This window comes from Chionomys nivalis, chromosome 4 (assembly GCF_950005125.1).
Source record: "Chionomys nivalis chromosome 4, mChiNiv1.1, whole genome shotgun sequence".
Classification (NCBI taxonomy): domain Eukaryota; kingdom Metazoa; phylum Chordata; class Mammalia; order Rodentia; family Cricetidae; genus Chionomys; species Chionomys nivalis.
This window is the reverse complement of record NC_080089.1, coordinates 112,522,472-112,541,540: the sequence shown is the minus strand read 5'-3', so window position 1 is coordinate 112,541,540 and position 19,069 is coordinate 112,522,472. Positions and strand designations below refer to the sequence as shown.

Sequence of the window (19,069 nt, the reverse complement as noted above, 5' to 3'; positions counted from 1 at the left end):
ATCCCTTGGAATTGGAGTTACAGATGTGAACTAAGGTTGATTTAAGTGCTCGTGGCTGAACCAAGATCCTCTACAAAAACAGCACAAGCTTGGGTCTCGTGAGCCATCTCTGCAGCCCACTCACTTCTTGCCTTATGGTACCTTAGCTATTTAGAGCATGGGTGATCTTTGACATTTATTTGAAAAACTCGGTTTCTAAAGTCAGGGTTAAATGTGTGTTTATTGATCACTAAAGTGATTTAGGTTACATGAGTCCCCTCTTGAAGTCCTCACGATTTTGGTACCTTGACTTTTGAGTTAGAAGTTTACTGCCCAAGTGCTTGCCCCTCTAATAAATCATTCATCTGCTGAAGAAGATGGTCTCGGGTCAGCTGACACATATTACCTCGTTATAGATAGATAGGGCTGATGTACAATTCACTTTGGAATGAGAGCTGTATTTCTGCTCACTGTGGTCATCACACTGTGTGAAAGTCTTCAGGCTTTACTACTAAAATACATGTTTAGGAAAAAGGAGGGAACTGGGTCCTTCTTAGCCTCATATGGCATTCAGTTTGGAGATGCATATATGTTTACTTTCTTCTTGAAAAAAGAACCATCGGTGGATTCAAGATGGTATTCTCTTTTACACTTGTCTCTTTCCTCATTCCCCCAATACAATTACTTTTTCTAGAGCTATGAAGAGTTCCACATGAAATTCAAATTACCCGTGATGAGGGGTGAAATTCTACACTTATTTTTCTTCGTAAGGCTAGCAGAACTAAAGAGAGGGTTCAAGGGCTAAGACCACATGCTGCTCTTGAAGACGACTCAGATTGGGTTCCCAGAACCCACATTAGACGGCTCATAACCACCTGTAAATTCAATTCCAGGGGACCAGAGACTTTCTAGACTCCGTGGAGACCTGTACACACACACACACACACACACACACACACCTGAAGTGAAAATTAAGATAATAGTAATGAGTATTAAGAAAAAGAAGGACAGGAAATCTGGAGTCCTGTGCCTCTTTAAAAGGGATAAAGACATACCCAATCTCCAGTTTCTCTGAGTTTCATTATAGGAGTAATATGAAGATGTTATCATATCCCACTACATTCCTTCTAGAAACTTGATCAATGAACAGGGAAATGCATATAAGTCTCAGAACACAATGGAAGCCTGCGGTGGACACTGGGTGCAGATGGCAGGGGCTCAGCTAGCCTCAATCAAATCACATTTGCACCCTCATGGGTGTACAGAAAATATGGAAACACATTCTGGAAATTGAATGAGACAAAACTGATTCCCTGCTGATAAACACTTATTAATTTCACTTTATTATAATTGTGCTACAGCCCCGCCTGAGAAGCATTTTATTTCACTTTCTGTGTGTTGTATGTGTGTATGTGTGTGTACATGTGTGTGCAGTAGTATGATGCAGGCATGTGTGCCCATGTGAAAGCTAGCGATCGATGCTGGGCACTTTCCTCAGCCACTTCTTTGCTTTCGTTTGTTTGTTTGTTTGCTTGCTTGCTTGTTTTATGGAGAAGCAAGCAATGTTTATTGAGAAGTTAAGAAACATCCCCCCTGTACCTGGGAAGGGACTTAGAGAGATGTCACCTTCAACGTATTTTTTTTTTTTTTTGAGGCGGGCTCTCTCACTGATCCACCAATCCATGTGGGAGCTCACCGATTCAGCCTGACTGCTCAGGCAGTGAGCTCCTGGGATCTTCCATGCCTGCCTCCCTGCGTCTTCATTATTCTGCTGAGACTCGGGATGCAGCAGGACAGGGGCTTTCACATGGGTGCTGGGCTCCAGACTTAGCCCTCCAGGCTCCCACAGCAAGCACTTTACCAAGAGAGCCTCTCCCGAGCTGAGCGACATTTTAAAAAGATTGTATGTGCTAATATGTAAAAGTCTCCACATATATTAGACAAACAGAGCCAAAATGCTAAATGATATTGTGTTATTTGGAATTAAAAGTGACATAGATGGGTGTATTTTCTTGGAAGGAATTACATAAACAATTACAAAGAGATCTTACTTTTTATGCTAAACTTTTGACTAGTAGGGATATACTAACTAATTTATACACATTTTCTTACATCAGTATCTTCATATAACTTAATATCAAAGAACAATGGCACTCTAAGTTTATAGCTGATTTTTCTTTGTATTTTTTTCTGACAAAATGCCATCTTACTGTCGTATGTAGCAGTCTCCAAATGCAAAATACAGTACATGATGACATCTGCTAGAGGCGAGTAACTAACTCTCTTTAGGGACAAGTCACAGGGGAGATGAGGCAGGGTCCAGATGAGGACTGCCGTGTTCAGTAAATCAGAGGTTGCTGTGTTCTGTATCTCCACAGTTGAGACCTCCTCTGTACCCCTTCTAATCATGAGGGTTCCTCATGTGTAGCTAAGTCAGTTGTTGCTTCTTAGATATGCCAACTCCTTAGTATTTTCATTGTCTTCATATAGCACCCAAATTTCTGCTGTCTTCACCAGGTCATAAGCTAAAGGAACCATGAGCAAATCCTCTTGTGTGTGTCATCCACTCGGAGCACAACAGCTGTCCCTTGAGACTGTAGCTGTGCATTTGTCCCTCTGTGGGTCAGTTTCATGTCAAATTGACACAAGCTGGTGTCATCTGAAAGGAAGAAACTTGAGTTGAGAAAATGCCTCCCTAAGATCTGGCTATTAGGCATTTTCATAATTAGTGATTGATAGGGGACGGCCTGGATCATTATGGGTGGGGTCATCCCTGGGATTGTGGTCATAGGCTCTGCAAAAAAGCAAACTAAACAGGCCATGAGGAACAAGCTAGTGAACAGCACCCATGCTCTCCATGGCCTCTGCATCAGCTCCTGCCTCCAGGTTCCTGTCCTTGTGAGTTCCTGTCCTGACTTCCTTCAGTGATGGACTACAGTGTGGAAGTATAAGGCAAATAAACCCTTTCCTCCCTAACTTGCTTTTGACACATGCAGGAAACCATTCCTTGATTTGACCATACAATTACATCCCCGTGATCTCTTTACCCGTAGCCTCTGACCATGATTCATCTTTGAGATGATGACCATGATTATCATTCAGACCATTTTTGGTATGAAAGATAACAGTAGACATACATAAAACAAGTGTAACATAACCAAATGACTTGTTTATTCTGGCAAAGCAAACTGTTATTAAATGGATAAATCATTTGAAGAGGTCTCAATGGTTGCTTGACATTCAGTGCTAACCCTAACCTCTGGCCAGAAAAATAACTGTCACTTTAATAAATGCTCAGACTTCTCTGCCTCATCTCATTTACTATTATGAACTGCTAAACATGAATTTCCTTTTGCCCCCGATGATGAAGAAGAAAGAAGAAAGCAGTTGGGGAGCATGCTGGCTTAGAAGTCAAGGGAAAGGTTGGAGAGATGGCTCATGGTTTAGCTTCATTCAATGCTCTTCCCGAGGACTAGAGTTCAGTTCCCAGACCCCGTGTTGGGAAGCTCACAGCTCCCTATGACTACATCTCCATGTGACAGGAAGCTCACCTCCAACTCCCAATGTTCTAACACTCTTTTTTACTCACACACACCTGAAATCATATGCATGATCCTTTCCCACGTGGTGAAAATAAAATAAATCTTCTAAATATGTTTCCAGCTCTAAAATGGAATCATTTTGTTAATGAAATCATCAAAAACCACTTCCATGTCAATTACGGTTTAACTTGGAGCTGTCTAGTTTCCCGTCTAGAAATATGTATACACACGTGCAAGAACAAGAGTTGTATCGTGTATATAGAAAATGAGGCAGAGGGTGAAGTGGACATTGTCTGATGGATCATAGGCAGACCCTTTGCAGGCCCGCCTGTGTCTGCATTGTCTGATGAAGCATAGGCAGCCCCTTTGAAGGCCTTCCTGTGTCTACTTGTTAGCAGCATTTGTAGGACCTCCCTAGTGACTTATCAAACTGAAGATATTGTTACATTCCAAAAATAAAAGTAAATAACATTCACTTTAACTTTGTTAAGCCAAGAAGTCTTTGGCGTCCCCTTATTTAGTTTGCTTGAAGCAGGAGCTCCTGTAGCTATTAGCCCATCATATCTGTTTCTATATTGATGTATCATACTTAATATAAAGTTTAGAAGACTACAGATTTTCCAGTAAGCAAGCTGAGAGTAATTACTTCTTCATAATTACTGGGAAACTTTATTGCCATGCATTGCTGTAATTATATTTTGAATACTCCCCATTTGAGCGATAGACCATAATGTCTTCTCCTATCTCACAGTCTGAGACTTATAACAGCCTCTTGCTTCCACAAAGGCCTATTATTCATTTAGTCTCGATTTTAACTACTGTTAAAAGCAACTAAACAAAATTAATTGACACCATAATACTGTAATAAGGAAATTGAAGGCAATGCAATATTCCCATGGCACAGAAATCAGCTCATTAGTCAGGAGTTTGCAGCTGTCCTCAATGACGTATCTTTCCCTCTGTGTCTGGACAGTCAGAGCAAGGCAGATCTCAGAGTTTACTCTGTGTGCAAATCACTTGAGGTTAAACATGTGAATCATGGTCAGAAGCTACGGGTAAAGAGATCACAGGGATGTATTTGTATGGTCAAATCAAGGAATGGTTTCCTGCATGTGTCATGTGCTCTCTGATAGCTAGAAAATTATGCAAGGCTTACTGTACTCCATGAACTGTTCGCCCCTGGACAATGATCAACTCCAACTGGATATCTGGAACTCAAGGATCATATCCTGTATATAAAACCACCCATCTTCTAAAACTTAAGATTTGTTCTTTATTATTTTTATTTATATGTTTAAATGTCTTAGTTAGAGTTTCTATTGATGTGGAGAGACACCATAACCATGGCAATACTTATAAAGGAAAACATTTAATTGGGGTGGCTCAATTACAGTTCAGAGGTTCAGTCCATTATCATCATGATGAGAAGCAAGGCAGTATGAAAGACAGATGTGATGCTGGAAAAGGAGCTGAGAATTTTTACATATTGACTCACAGGCACCAGGAAGTGGTCTGAGATATTAGGCATATATGACACCTCCAAACCTGCCACCATAGTGTCACACTTCTGCCAACAAAGCCACACCTCCTAATATTGCCATTGCCTTTACGGGCCATTTTCTTTCAAACCACCACAATATGCTTGTGTCTCTGTGTGTGCCATATGTTTTCAGGCTCCTATGGAGGCCAGAAGAAGGCATCAGATCCCCTGGAACTGGAGTTACAAGCAGCTGTGAGCCATTCTACAGGGGTGCTGGGAACTGAACATATGTCCTGAACCAAGAGGAAGAAACGTTCTTAACCACTGAGCCATCTCTCTGGGCCCATCTTTTTAAAATAACACATTTAATGTTTCACTTTAAGATATAATTTAAAAATCAATTTATTAATTATTTTGGCCAAGGCTGTTGATAGATAAAAACTCAATATTTCAACCTTACAACATTAATTGGCATAAATGCCATTTTCAGTGGCCTTAGCCTAATACCTTGTGAAGAGCTGCAGTAGAATCATTCAAGAATAGCACCCTGCTAGAGACTTTAAAATTCAAACACATTTCAATTGAAAACTAAAAATGCCTTGCCCTTTGACTTTTAAACTTTCACTCTGTGCTCAAATTGTTCTTCCAAAGTTATTTTTTATTTCAACGAGCAAAAAGCTCAAAAAACCTCAAAAGGAATTTAAAAAACATAATCTGTGGTCTCTATATATTTAATCCTTGGCAAAATGGGCATTTGGAGTGCTTCTGTAATTAAAAATAATATCTTTATTTTACAGTTGTTTTGTCTGTGTGTATGTCTGTGTACCATGTGCATGCAGTGCTAGTAAATGCCAGAAGAGGGCATCGGATAGATGGAACTAGAGTTAGGGATGATTGTGAGCTGCTCACAGGTGCTGGGAATCGAACCCAGGTCCTCTGTAAACGCAGTCAGTTCTGTTAACCACTGAGCAATCCCTTCAGCCCCATATGTCTGTATTTTTTAATACTAGTAGATAAAAGAGTTTCCAGAGTTAATTAATCAATCATTCAAGGACCTTTCTTTTACTATAGGTATGATCTTCTAAGTCTAGCTATTTCAAGGTTCTACAGGAATTCCTTTAAATATGTATGTGTGAACACGCAGGGATATGTCTGCATACACACACACATACACACATATTATATACACACATATTTCTTGTGTGTATATTGTGTATTTATTATGTGTGCATGTGTTCTTGCATAGGGATGGAGACCATAAGTCAAACTTGAGATTGTTCATCAGGATACCACCCACATGGTTTTTGATAAAAAGTCTACCACTTTTCTGGAACTGACTAGTTTTCCAGGATGCCAAGCTAAAAAGCTCTAAGGATCTACCTTTTCCTTCTTCCCAGTACTAGGACTGGATGGCACATACCATGCCTGACTTCTTACATAAGTTATAAGGGTCGATCTCAAGTCTCCTATATGCATTGCCATCTTTCTAGCCCTTTAAAGCATATTTCTTAACCAACCCCCTGTGTAAAGAAATGTACAACACATATAAAGATACTTAATATATTGAAATTAAATTAAATTTATAATTATAGATATTAACTTGTTTTAAGGAAAACAAACAATAGCAGGAATTATTTCTTTGAACAAAGAAAGACTTCCTGGGACATGTCTATAGAATAATTAGCATTTGATATTTTAATGTGAGACCTAGAGAAGGCAGTCCCTAGTGCAACCTGAAACCTGTTGCTATGTGAACAGTTAGACACTCTAGCTAACAGAAAGAGGTATCTTTAACAGTTTTGCATTCATAATAGAACCCTTTGCAACCAAGCAATGATAAAGTCAACAATAACTAGAAATAAAACCACAGAGAGTTTCCAGAGCAACCTCATGAGACATGAATGGTGATCCACCCTGCACAGAGTGAGATGCTTCTTTGGCGGGTTTACAGTTCTGAAAGAACCCTTGCACTTCAGCAGCCAAAGAATGATAAAGTTAATAATAGCTAGAAACAGTAGCAGAGGAAGCTGCTGAGAGTGCTCAGGTCATCCCTCACAAGCCTATATACAGTAGCAACACAGTCTACATCAGGAAAGGGCTATTAACAGAAGCTTTGTGACATTAATGGGAAGCAGGGTGGGGACAGAGGAAAGAAGGCAGCAAGAGTGTGTTGCCTCACTAAACATGAGATATCCAAGAAGACAATTTGATTTGCTTGTGATATGGTGAGTCACTGATGATATGAAACGCAGCACACCAAGACAGACATCTGGACACAGAGGAAATCCCTGGGTATGGTCCAATGCCAGTTGCTATGGACACAGTGCACAAAGGTGTGGCTGAGGAAAGATATAAGTTGGGAGCTGTGATTGAGGATTTGTGGGAATGGACCTTATATCTCCAGACTGGGGCAGAGCACTTAACCATTACTATTTCCTTCGTGAAAGAAGTATGATAGGGACATTTGATTACCCCAGAAACTTGCCTTCATTGATGAGCATACTGGTCTGTGCAGAGAGAAAGGGCTTTGTATAGGTTAACAGTTGCTGACATGAATATTTATTTGTAGACACATGTTTGTAGAAAGCCTATTTGCAGATGCTGGCTTGCTTGTATTCTTTCTCCACTATTGATTTTTGAGACAATTAGAATTGTCTTCAAACTTGAAAATGCCCAGGGATACAATTAATATTTAGCTGAGTTCATGTTCTCAGATGGCAAAGGAAGGAAGTGATTTATTTTTGTTAATTATGAACCTTCAAAATAATAGTTGGTTTATTCCAACACATACACCAGCCAATTAACCTTCACAGCCTTCTTAAAGTATTCACCAAGTTTGCTGGGTCAATGTGACTTTCTCTTCAGACATGTAGGGATGTGGAGGCAGTCATCAATTATCAACACAGAGTGTTGCTTTGTTGGGTTTTGAAAAAGACATTTTGCAGTGCCATTGTTGGAAGAGACATTCTAATATATTTTAATTTTTATTGCATTATTCAAGAAAATGTACTTACTAAAAATGTACAAGACCCCTATTGTTATTGCAATTCATCAGATAAGATTCACACTACTATACCATCTACCAAATTGCAGAAAGGCTGAAGTTAGTGGAAACAAACAGGTTTACTCGGGGTCAACCCTACGAAAATAAAGAATGCTTTTCTATCTCAAATTCCTGCCTTCCAGGTTTTAGTACTGCTTCTGTGGGAGAAAACAGGGTAGAGGAAGACAGGGGTGGAAAGCCCTTCTCTGGGCAGGGTCTTAATCTTCAAGGCACTGCCTCCACCTCCTCCTCTTCTTGGATTTGGACCTGGGGTTCTGTGGGCAACCTATGTTTTTTTTCTCTTCAGACAAATATGGTCCTTTCTCCACATCAGTTCTCTGAGCTGAAGAGGAATTTGGGAAGACTGTTTTAGGGGCTAAATGCTTACCAGTTTAGAGCTAAGAGAACAGAAGAGGCGAAAACTGTCCCCTGGGAGCTGACCTGACATACTTGGTGATAGATTATCAGATTTTTCACTTGGCATCCCCACAGTTGAACTCCCTGCCTTCTCATTAGCTTTAACTGGGAAGCTGAAGGGGGAAATCCTGAGCAGAGGGTTCACTTCTGTGAATTATAGAGGATTAGTGAGAAAACAAAGCTAATTTGGCTGCTATTCTGCTAAATATCTACATCTTTGGCAGGAAGCTCCCAGAATCTCTTTTCTGTTTTACCACCTGAAGATGCTGGTTACTCAACCACAAGAGGAAGCGTTAATCTAATTAATATTTATCAATAAAAACATCAGGAGTCAAATATTGGGGTAAGAACCTGAAAGCTCAGAGAACAAGAAGCAGCCTACCTATTCTGTCCCTCTGTCCAAAAGGGCTGAGATCCTCTCTCTGCCTACCTTACCACTTCCTTTCTTTCTCTTTACAGTCCTCCAAACCTCTACAGTCAGCTAGTGGCTAGCTCTGTCCTCTGACTCCAAGCAAGCTTTATTTGTTAGAAAACAATAAAAAAAATACCACACAACATTTTCCCATTTGTGTCGAAATAGAAATTAAGTACAATAACAATATAGAAATAAATACAGGCAGAAATTACAATAACAGTGTCTATTCCATTTGCATTTGATCAATTCTGGGAAAATACTCCATTATCTATTCTATCTTACTGAGTTCAAAATGTCATAACTAATTCAGTTTCTACCCTAACTTGTAATACCAACCGAAAGTTTTCTTTTTATGTCTCTCAACCTTTCACTTTACACCTCTTTGCTGACTTCCTTTTCTGAATTTGGTAACAAGGAAAACTATAATTATAACTATCTAGTCTTCAACTCCATCAGAGACCTGTCAAGGATGTATTATCTGAGTAAACAGGCAGTACAGAACAAATAACTTCCAAAACTAAGAAATGACAGAAACAGCTGACTGCCTGGACAGTCACCCAAGATTCCTCTGTGATGTTGGGGCATCCATCCTTAGCCTACAAGTCTAGAATATCTAATATATAGGAAATTTTTGGTTGACTTTCTTTTTCTTTTCCTCTTTTTTCCTTTTTTATTGTTTTATTGAGGTATATATTTTTCCATACTCCCCTCTTTTCCTCCCCACTCCCATTCTACCTTCTCCCAAGATCCCCATGCTTACAATTTATTCAGAGATCTTGTCTTTTTCTACTTCCCATGTTGATTATGTATGTATCTCTTAGGGTCCTCTTTATTGTCTAGGTTCTCTGGGATTGTGAACTGCAGCCTGGTTTTTCTTTGCTTTATGTCTAAAAGCCAACTACAAGAAAATACATACTATATTTGTGTTTCTGAGTCTGGGTTACCTCACTCAGTATGGTTCTTTTTAGTCCCATCCATTTGCATGCAAATTTTAAGATGTCATTGTGTAGTACTTTATTGTGTAAATGTACCACATCTTCTTTATCCATTCTTCAGTTGAGGGGTATTTGGGTTGTTTCCAGGTCCTGGATATTACAAATAATGCTGCTATGAATGTAGTTGAGCACATGTCCTTGTGGTATGATTGAGCATCCTTTGGGTATATACCCAAATCATGACCTACCATGGTTGACAAACCCTGGCTCCTAACAGAGTGCATTTCTGAGTTTGTAACTTTGTATTCGATCCCTTCTCCAAGCTACTGCTCTGATTTTTAACAATTTCTCAAAATTGAATTCTACGGTTTGCATAGTGAAAGTGCAGGTGACTTGAGGAGGAGATAATCACACACAAGCATTGGGGGTGCATGTGTTCCTCACTATGCTAGAAGGCTCACTACCTGGAGACAAGTGTGCATGCGATTTCAGCCATTTATCCAGGAGTATATATTACAATCTCTCGAGGTCTGCCGGCACTTTCCCGAGTCCCAGCGATGGCTAGAACACCAGGCGGTGGAGCTGAAAGAAAGAGGGCCAGAACCAAGATGTTACTTCAGAGCACATTGATAACAAGGCCCCACTGTGAGCCCAACTGGACGAGTTACTTACGTGCATGGAGCACTTACTGATGTGGTTTTCCTTTCTTTTCCTTTCAGCGCCCAGTGAGCCTTTACTGTGCAAATTTGCTGATGGAGGACAGAAGAAGAGACAGAATCAGAGCAAGTACACCCAGAACGGGAGGCCATGGCCCAGAGAAGGAGAGGTGAGTCCTGAGACCAACTCAGAAACTGGGCAGCATTCCTTCCTCGGGAAGATGCCAAAGCAGACATCGGGTGCTGTGAATAAAAAGAAGCACCTGCTCAGGGAGACGGGTGTCATGTATGCCCATGTGTGTATACGATTTTTTTTTTTTTTTTTTATTTTCAAGACAGGGTTTCTCTGTAGCTTTTGGTTCCTGTCCTGGAACTAGCTTTTGTAGACCAGGCTGGCCTCGAACTCACAGAGATCTGCCTGCCTCTGCCTCCCGAGTGCTGGGATTAAAGGCGTGCGCCACCACCGCCCGGCGTGTATACGATTCTTTAAGTGTGTGTTGAGGAGGATGGCTGGTGTCCTGCTTTGTCACTCTCCATCGTATTTCCTTGAGACAGGGTCTCTCACGGACCCAATGCCAGCTGTCAGCCTGCAGTTCCTAGAAGTCCTCTTGTGTCCATACATCTCCACCCCTGAGTGTGGGAATTACCAGCATATGTGGCTATGACCAGCATTTTACATGAGTGCTGTGGATTCAAACTCAGGTCCTCATGGTTATACAGCAAGCACTCTTGCCCACTGAGCCCTCTCCCTGACCAGGGGCTTCATTTTAGCCATCCCTGCCTCCTCCCAATACTAATGGGCAGTGAGCTGTGGCTCTGCACCTGCTAGTCTATGGGAGTCGGTCCTTTTGGCTGTTTATTTTTCTAAAATCACAAGGAAAAGACTCCTGGGCTTTTGTAGTGTTTTTCACTCTTGAAAAAATGGGATAAAGTAGTTTGACCGAATAAATGACATTTTGTGCCAAAGCCTTACTTTCAATGGTAGGGGGAGGCTAGTATTTATATTCCAAGCAAATAATTTGTCCATTTGTCATTTAAGATGCATCATAATTATGTGCCGTCCTATACTCTGAACCCTGAGAGGCCTGTTCTAAGAAAGGAAGGAAGCTGGGAGATTTCTCAGCAAATGATTTTGCCATTTTCCGTTTTCTGAGGCTGTTTTGAGTATGTCTATAAGGGTCTATAAACTACCTCTTCAATTGCATCGCTGTAGTCAAGTACTATAGAATGTATATCATTATAGTAAGAAGTAAATAAAATAATCATTGAGTATCAGGAGCCAATGAAAAGGTGCAGAAGTGTTCACATTCTCTGGGTTAGAAAGGAAGCTGAGATTGTGTCTTAATGAGGTTGTGTGGGTTGACCAATGTGTCCCAGGCATAATTTAATGCATCAGCAGGCAGTCTGACAGCCCCCGCATCATTACATTTGGCCCGTACAAAGCATCTGTAGTCTAAAAAGACTCATTTGACCTTAAAATGTGATTAGGTAAAATGCTTGCTAATTAGGGCTATCTTTGGAACAACCACGTATTATAACCCCAAACTCCGTGATTCCGTAAGAAAACTTGGCACTGTAAGAAACTTCATTTCCTGCAGAAAGTATTGGTAATACTTTCTTCAGGCTACAAGGGGGAGATATAGGTAGCTCACATCTTTTGGTATCAGTGCAAAAATAACAAAAACAAAACCAACACATACAGTTCTCACCACAGAGAGAAATAGAAGTTGTCGATTCTGGAGCCAAACGTGAGTGAATGTGGCCTGGAAACATGGATTCTAATTACCTCACTGCCCGTGCCCCAGGGGAACAACAGCCTCCTAGCGCTTTAATCACTAAACAATTGAAGATGTAAATCATGGTGCTTTTCAATTACTCTGTAGGGAACATAATTAGGTCTTTCCTACATCTGAGATGCTATCTCATGGCATTCTTGAATATAGAGGCTCTGTTTTTACATTTCCTAAAGATTTTGCCTGATTGAGTATGCTAAAAAAACTATCCAAGATAACTTGACCTTTGGCCTACCACATTCCATGTTTAAATCTACAGAAGTTCTAGCCTTTGTACTATGATTCTCTGTAAATTACGAAGAAGAGCACAGGCGCAGTGGGGAGGAAACTAGACATGTTCTGCCACAGTTTGGCCACCCTGCAAACGAGATTATTTTTCTGTATTGATTTCTTTTGCTTTCTGTTCTTTTTATTTCTTTTTGTTCAGTTTCAAGACTGCGAGTTGTAGCTTTCTTCCAAGCCTTGTCTAATGTGGGATGCATTGGTTCAGTCTCATGTTGCTGTAACAACATGCTTGGCAAAAGAGACTTAAGAGAAAAGGTTCAGTTTGTCACATATCAAGATTACGGTCCATCATAGTGGGGAGGAAAGGCATGGCAGCAGAATCATGAGGCAGCTGCTCACATCGTGTCTGCTGTCTGGAAAGAGAGATGAGAGATGAAGGCTGGTACTCAGCTCGCTTTTCTGATAGGTCTGCCCACCTCAGTTAGCCCAATGGAGACACTCCCTCACGGCTGTGCCCAGAGGTTTGTCTCCTAGGCGACTCTAAAACCTGTCAAGATGCTGTCACTGTCAAGCACTAGACTTGATTTCATCTTCATTGACCCTCACTTTAAAGCTGCTATCCCAGATTTTTAAGGGGCTCCTTTATGTATTTATTTTTGTTGTTCATTTGTCATCTATAAAATAATGATATACTGCTCAATCACTGTTGAGATGACACTGCTTCAGGATGGTACCCTGTAATTGTAATACTTCAGAAGCTGATGAGGAGGGTTGTGAGCTTAGGCTACATCCTGTCTCAGATCTAAAAAAAAAAAAAAAAAACGAGTCAGATGTGATCACCCTTCCAGAAGTAGCAGAAGACAGGAGGGTATAGCAGAAGGATTCTTACTAATGATTATCTGACCTGAACTGAATGCTTTGAACTTTGGCCACTACTAGTCTATAATATTTCATTCTGCATAAGCATATTTTCAGATTTATCATTCCAAGTAAGAATACTGCTTTAAATCTCTCAGGATTAAAGAATGAGCAAAAGGAGGGGAGGGACATTGTAATTGTGATTCCATGCTGGTGTCCCGGCAGGGGAGGGGGCATTCTAAAACACAGATGCCTCTCCCAAGTCCTCTCTCCCTTTGGCTGTCAGATTACATTGCTTCTAATTTGAACCATTCGAGTAGAAGGCCAAGGCTGACCACCCAAAGGTCACAACCAAAGGCATATGATTTGTGCACATCGGAAGGAGTAGACCTGTGGCAGATGGAGCTTTTCTGGGCCCAGAGTTTTTGAGAATTTAAAGACAGCACCTAATAACCCCTAGGCATCTTTCTCGTTCATAAATGTGAAATCTTTCTATTTCATAAATACATTTAAAAATATGTTATGTATATTCATTGTGCATAGTACTGTGCTACATATGGATATTTTCAATTAAGTATATATTCTACATCAAGTGCCCCATCCATGCCCCCTTTCCCTCACCATCACCTACCCACAAATGGGACTACTTAAAGTGGAATGCCTAGAGCCAGAGAGATGACCCAATGGATAAAGCATTCACCATGTCTCAGCATAAGGACCAGAGTTCGGATCCCTTGCACACACCTATAAGCTGGGTAGATGTGGTGCTGCCTATAACCCCAGTGCTGGAGAGGGAGAAAATTAAGGGAGTCAGGTTTAGCCAGAGTAACAGAAGCATCAAATTCCAGGCTCAGTGTGAGATCCTGCCTCGGTAAATAAAAGAAGAAAGCTATCAAGAAACTCGCCAGAAATCCACCTGTGGCCTCTCTATGCACATATATGTACCCACACACATGAAAATACATACATTCATACAACACACACAGATGCACACACAGAGAGGCACATGCAAAGACAGAATGCAATTCCTATTTCCCTAAGGCATGGACTTTGAAAAAGGAAGCAAATAACAGCAACAACAAAAATTCATTAGCCTGTATCTGTAACAGAGTACAGGAATAATCCAGTTGAGTTAAAGTCCAGGGAAAGAGCATTAATGCTCACAACTAAATCTACGTATCTTCGGGTCTTTGCATCATGGTTCTCTGTAAATCACAAAGATGACTAAAGGCGCAGTGGGGAGGAAACTGGACATGCTCTGCCACAATTTGGCCACCCTGCAAATGAGATTATTTCTCTGTATTGATTTCTGTTCCCCAATTTCTTTTAAATGTAGAAAAACTAAGGGGCTGGTAACAACAGAGAAAGGAAAAAGCCCATTTCTCCCCGCTCTTGAAAGTTAAGAAAAACTGACAAAGCGAAAAGAATTTCTGCTTGATATTGCAAGCGTTCTGGAGTTAAGCAAAACACAGGAATTGATAGGCTAATTAAAACTTCATAATTTCAAACCGTTCTCTTTGGGGCAACATTTTGATAGTTAATTAGCACAGGCTGGTGAACCGCATTTATTTATAAAACTGGGAGACTGGGAGCTTTGCACAGAGAAAAGGACACACAGAAGCAAGACTTTCAAATATATGCTAGTGGCCATGATTTTACCTAAATGAAAAGCACAGGGGGCATTTTAAGTTATTATCAGATCTTGCACGAGATGCCTAGAATGCTAAATAGTTAAGAGATTGGGGTACTTCTGCACATCACTGATCTGCAGTTCTTTCTTTGTGTCATTTTAATTTAATTTTTATTTACTTTTTTCATACAATGTTTTTTTGTTTGTTTGTTTGTTTTTTGTTGTTGTTTTTTCGAGACAGGGTTTCTCTGTGGTTTTGGAGCTTGTCCAGGAACTAGCTCTTGTAGACCAGGCTGGTCTCATGCAATGTATTTTGAGCATGTTTTTACCTCCCCCAATTCCTCCCAGATCATCCCCACCTCCCTCCCCACCCAACTTCATGTAAGCTTTATGCTTTCACAAACCTTGTTAACATTTAGCTCAGTAGAAGTCGGCTAGATTTGTAAGTCTGCTTAAACATCCAAACTGCTACTACACTCTCACTACTTTGTCTTAAATATATGGAGAAAATCTGATTCATCTAAAGGACGTTGAAGCCCTAGCAGAACAGAATGTAGAAAGCCACAGGAGCTACTGTGTTGCAGAAGCTTGCAGCTGGCCCTGGACTGATATCCAAACTCCTAGAGTCAAGAAGGACTATGGAGGCCCTTTAATAATCAAAATGAAACATACTTCTTGGTAAATGATCACAGCTGCTTCTCTTTTGGTGAAAATCACTTCCTGGCCAGTTCAAGAGCAACCTCCACAAACCTAACACAACCAAGAGAGAACTGGATGTTGACACTCATGGTAAGAGCTTCCCAGGACCCACCTCTGGTGTTCATGTTCTGATGGGCCAGTGTTTATGATATATTTGTCCCAACATGTTTTTATGTCATTGTTACTTAAAAGGTATTCTCCCTTTATGACTGCTGTGAAGGTCCCCATCCCTAGGGCATGCACTGCCCAGAGTAGAGGCCATATTTTCTGCAAGGAGAAAACCGCTCACCTTAATCTCGATGGTGAACCTCCAGTGGTCTAGAACCAGGAGTGCTTCAGACTAGTTCAAAAGATGTCAGGAACATGAAGGTACATCCTACTGCTTACTCCCATGTTAACAAAAGAATTCACTTCTATTGACTGCTGAGGCCAAGTTGGAAACTGAACTCTATCCCAGCTAGGAAGAATGGCTGACTAGACAGAAAAGAAGTAGATGACAAGATCAAATTCCACTCGATGGCAACCTAGTACTTCAGTGAAGACCATTACACATTGAAATATTAACTGCTACAACCTCCACCTCACATGGCCATACACAGAGAGATACTTGTGAAATACATGTATTTACAGCACAGATTCAATTTTTCTATAGAGGTAATTAGACCAAATAAAAAAGATGGGTAAGTTTCCACTACTCTGTGAGAGACACTCAGGTTTTAAAAGTTCTCTATGTTTTATTGCTATGAATGACTTTGGGGTGTGTGTATTTATATTTAAATATAAATAAATGCTTATTTAAATTAAAAATGATACCCTATCGCTAGATATTTACACTTAACTTTGATATTAAAAAGTCCAGATAACATTCATTACTATTAATATTATTTCTTACTGACTCAAAACATTAATATTTTATGAGGTATTCCTAAGCTTGAGGTTAATGGAAGCAGCAAATACCCTCGGCAATGATCCTATTGGAGTTTACTTCCAAAAAAATCACATTTTGGTCACAGACACAAATAAGAGACATGATAGCTATAGAAGAAGTAATTGAGGCATGTACTCAGAAGTTGAGCAAAAAAAAAAAGTCAAGTTTTTATTGCAAAGGAAAACCAATAAAATGTTATTTCATGTCTTTCTCATATCCATAATTCTCCAACAGAGTCAATTTAAAAGCAATCAACAAAGGAAGACAATATTTTCCCTCTAGTTGATGCTCTGAAGACACTATTTCTGATTATGGCAATACTTAGAGAAATGATCTTTAGAGTTTGGATACAAAAGTGAGCTGATGGTATTAATCCTGTTAATAACCAACTTTGCGACTGCTGGAATAATGACATTATATTGAATAGAAAATCAAATTAAGTTTTGGGGAGATTCAGTGTAGTAATATTAAAGTTTAGAATCCCTAAACTATCCTCACTTAAAGAATAAATTTTCAGTAAAACTGGCTGTTAGGGTGGGGTTTTTTCTTCTATTTTTGAGGTTATAATTTAATTACATAATTTCCCTCTTCTTTTCCCTCCCCTCAAACTCTCCCATGTTCCCCTCCTTGTCCTTGTCCCCTTCCAAATTCATATATATGTCATTCCTAACTATAACCTACTCAGTCTGTATAATGTTACTGCTATGTGTGTTTTCAGAGCTAACCAGACCCTTTGGTACTGGATAACCAACTGGTGTGTTCTTGGGAAGACATCTCCCACTCTGAGCATTCCTCAGTTGCCTGTGTTAATTGTATAGGGTTGAACCCTGCCCCCTGATCTTTACCCCCATTCCCGTCCACATTAGCATATCTGTTGTCCTTGTTGAGCTCCTATTTAGGCAGTCGTGTTGGTAGGACTCTATGGGTGCAGCTTCTGACATGCCTAGGTGACAGATCTCAGAGCCAACTCCCCAGTCCTCTGGCTCCCACAGTCTTTATTCTTCCACTGTGACTTCTGAGCCTTCAGTGCATGAATTGCCCTGTAGATGTATCTATTGGGACTGGGCTCCACAACTCTGCACTTTGACTGGTTATAATTTTCTGTAATTGTCTCTGTCTCTTGTAATGAGAAGTTTCCTTGATGAGAAGTGAGAACTATACCTATCTATGGATATAAGGACAGTTATTCCGAATGTACTTAGGGATTAATTCATTTAGTAGTGTGGTGGTTTGAAGTTCTTCTCCAGGACCAATGACTTTACTAGTTCTGAGTAGTTGGTGAGGTATCAAGCACCAGGCTTAGTGACCTTCTTCTTGAGCAAGTCTTAAGTCCAGTGAGTGAGCTGTTGGCTACTGTGCTACCTCTGCACACCTAGGGCCATCATACCCTGCTGGTCTTTGCTGTGGGTCATAGGACTCTTGGCTGCCCCTTCCTTTGGAAGCCTGCAGTGCACGATCTAGTAGCCTGAGAGCTCATCCTCAGGAAAGAGGCTTGCAAGTCAGTTTCAGCTCTGGACCCTGTATCTGAAGTGCATGCTGTCTTCAGCAATAGGGATTTACCTTCCATCTCTTGGGGGCAACTAAAGGTAATAGCGATACCCTGTAATGTTTAGGAGTCTTTTCGACAACCCTGCCCAACAACTCAAAAGAAGGCTTCTCATGCCTGGTGTTGGAGTTTTTGTTAGGTGGTCTATGACTCTAAGAGGGAGCATTGACAGCCAGATGAAAAAAATTGCATTTGAATTACATATGTATATTGATGCACAGACTTGAATGTATTGTAAGTTTTATGTTTTAGGTATATTGCTAATAGCATGACTTTTCAGACATCCTTCCATGAAAATATTTAAGTTCCATGCATTTTTTAATAGCCCAAGATTTAGGCCTATGAATACAATGATTATATATGAATAACCTTAGCTACATATCTTAGTTACACACACACACACACACACACACACACAGAGTTTGTGGTTTTCAATTCATCATTGTCAGCTTTAAGCAAAGTGATTTGTTATGACCAGGAACCCCGTATTATGTTATTTGGTTTTGGTGATGCCTGAGAATGTTTTCCGTGCTATAGTTCTGTTACTCCATTTATTCAAAGCTAGTATTAACAAGATTTCTCTTCCTTCCCAGTACGTGGAGGAAGATCTGCGCACAGGCCGTGTAGTGATCTGCATACTATTTTAGAATATAAGGCCAGAACATTTTTGATGAACTTAATTCCAAACACCCAGTCTCAAAAGGCTGAGTCATCATTCATTCTAAATCCATTTATTATTGGGAGAAAAAATATATCCTTTTATATTTCATTGAAGGTCAGTAGCCATACAAATCACACAAGGCTACATCATATATTCAGATGTATGATGAATCATTGTAGTTTGACTGGTTTGTGTATTTTTCTGTTTGGAACAAAGGTGAATTCAGGCAAACCTGACATCATGGTGATCATTTCAGTCCCAT

The 19,069-nt window shown here is 40.3% G+C and overlaps 1 protein-coding gene across 13 annotated transcripts in view; it reads left to right on the top strand.

The window, feature by feature from the left end:
• Positions 1–19,069, top strand: part of Rbms3 (RNA binding motif single stranded interacting protein 3) — a 780,532-nt gene that overhangs the window by 642,407 nt on the left and 119,056 nt on the right. For all 13 annotated transcript variants that reach the window (XM_057766769.1, XM_057766774.1, XM_057766771.1 and 10 more), the window contains exon 7: positions 10,531–10,637. In XM_057766769.1, the coding sequence (XP_057622752.1) occupies positions 10,531–10,637 (107 nt within the window). The remainder of the gene's footprint in view (positions 1–10,530; positions 10,638–19,069) is intronic.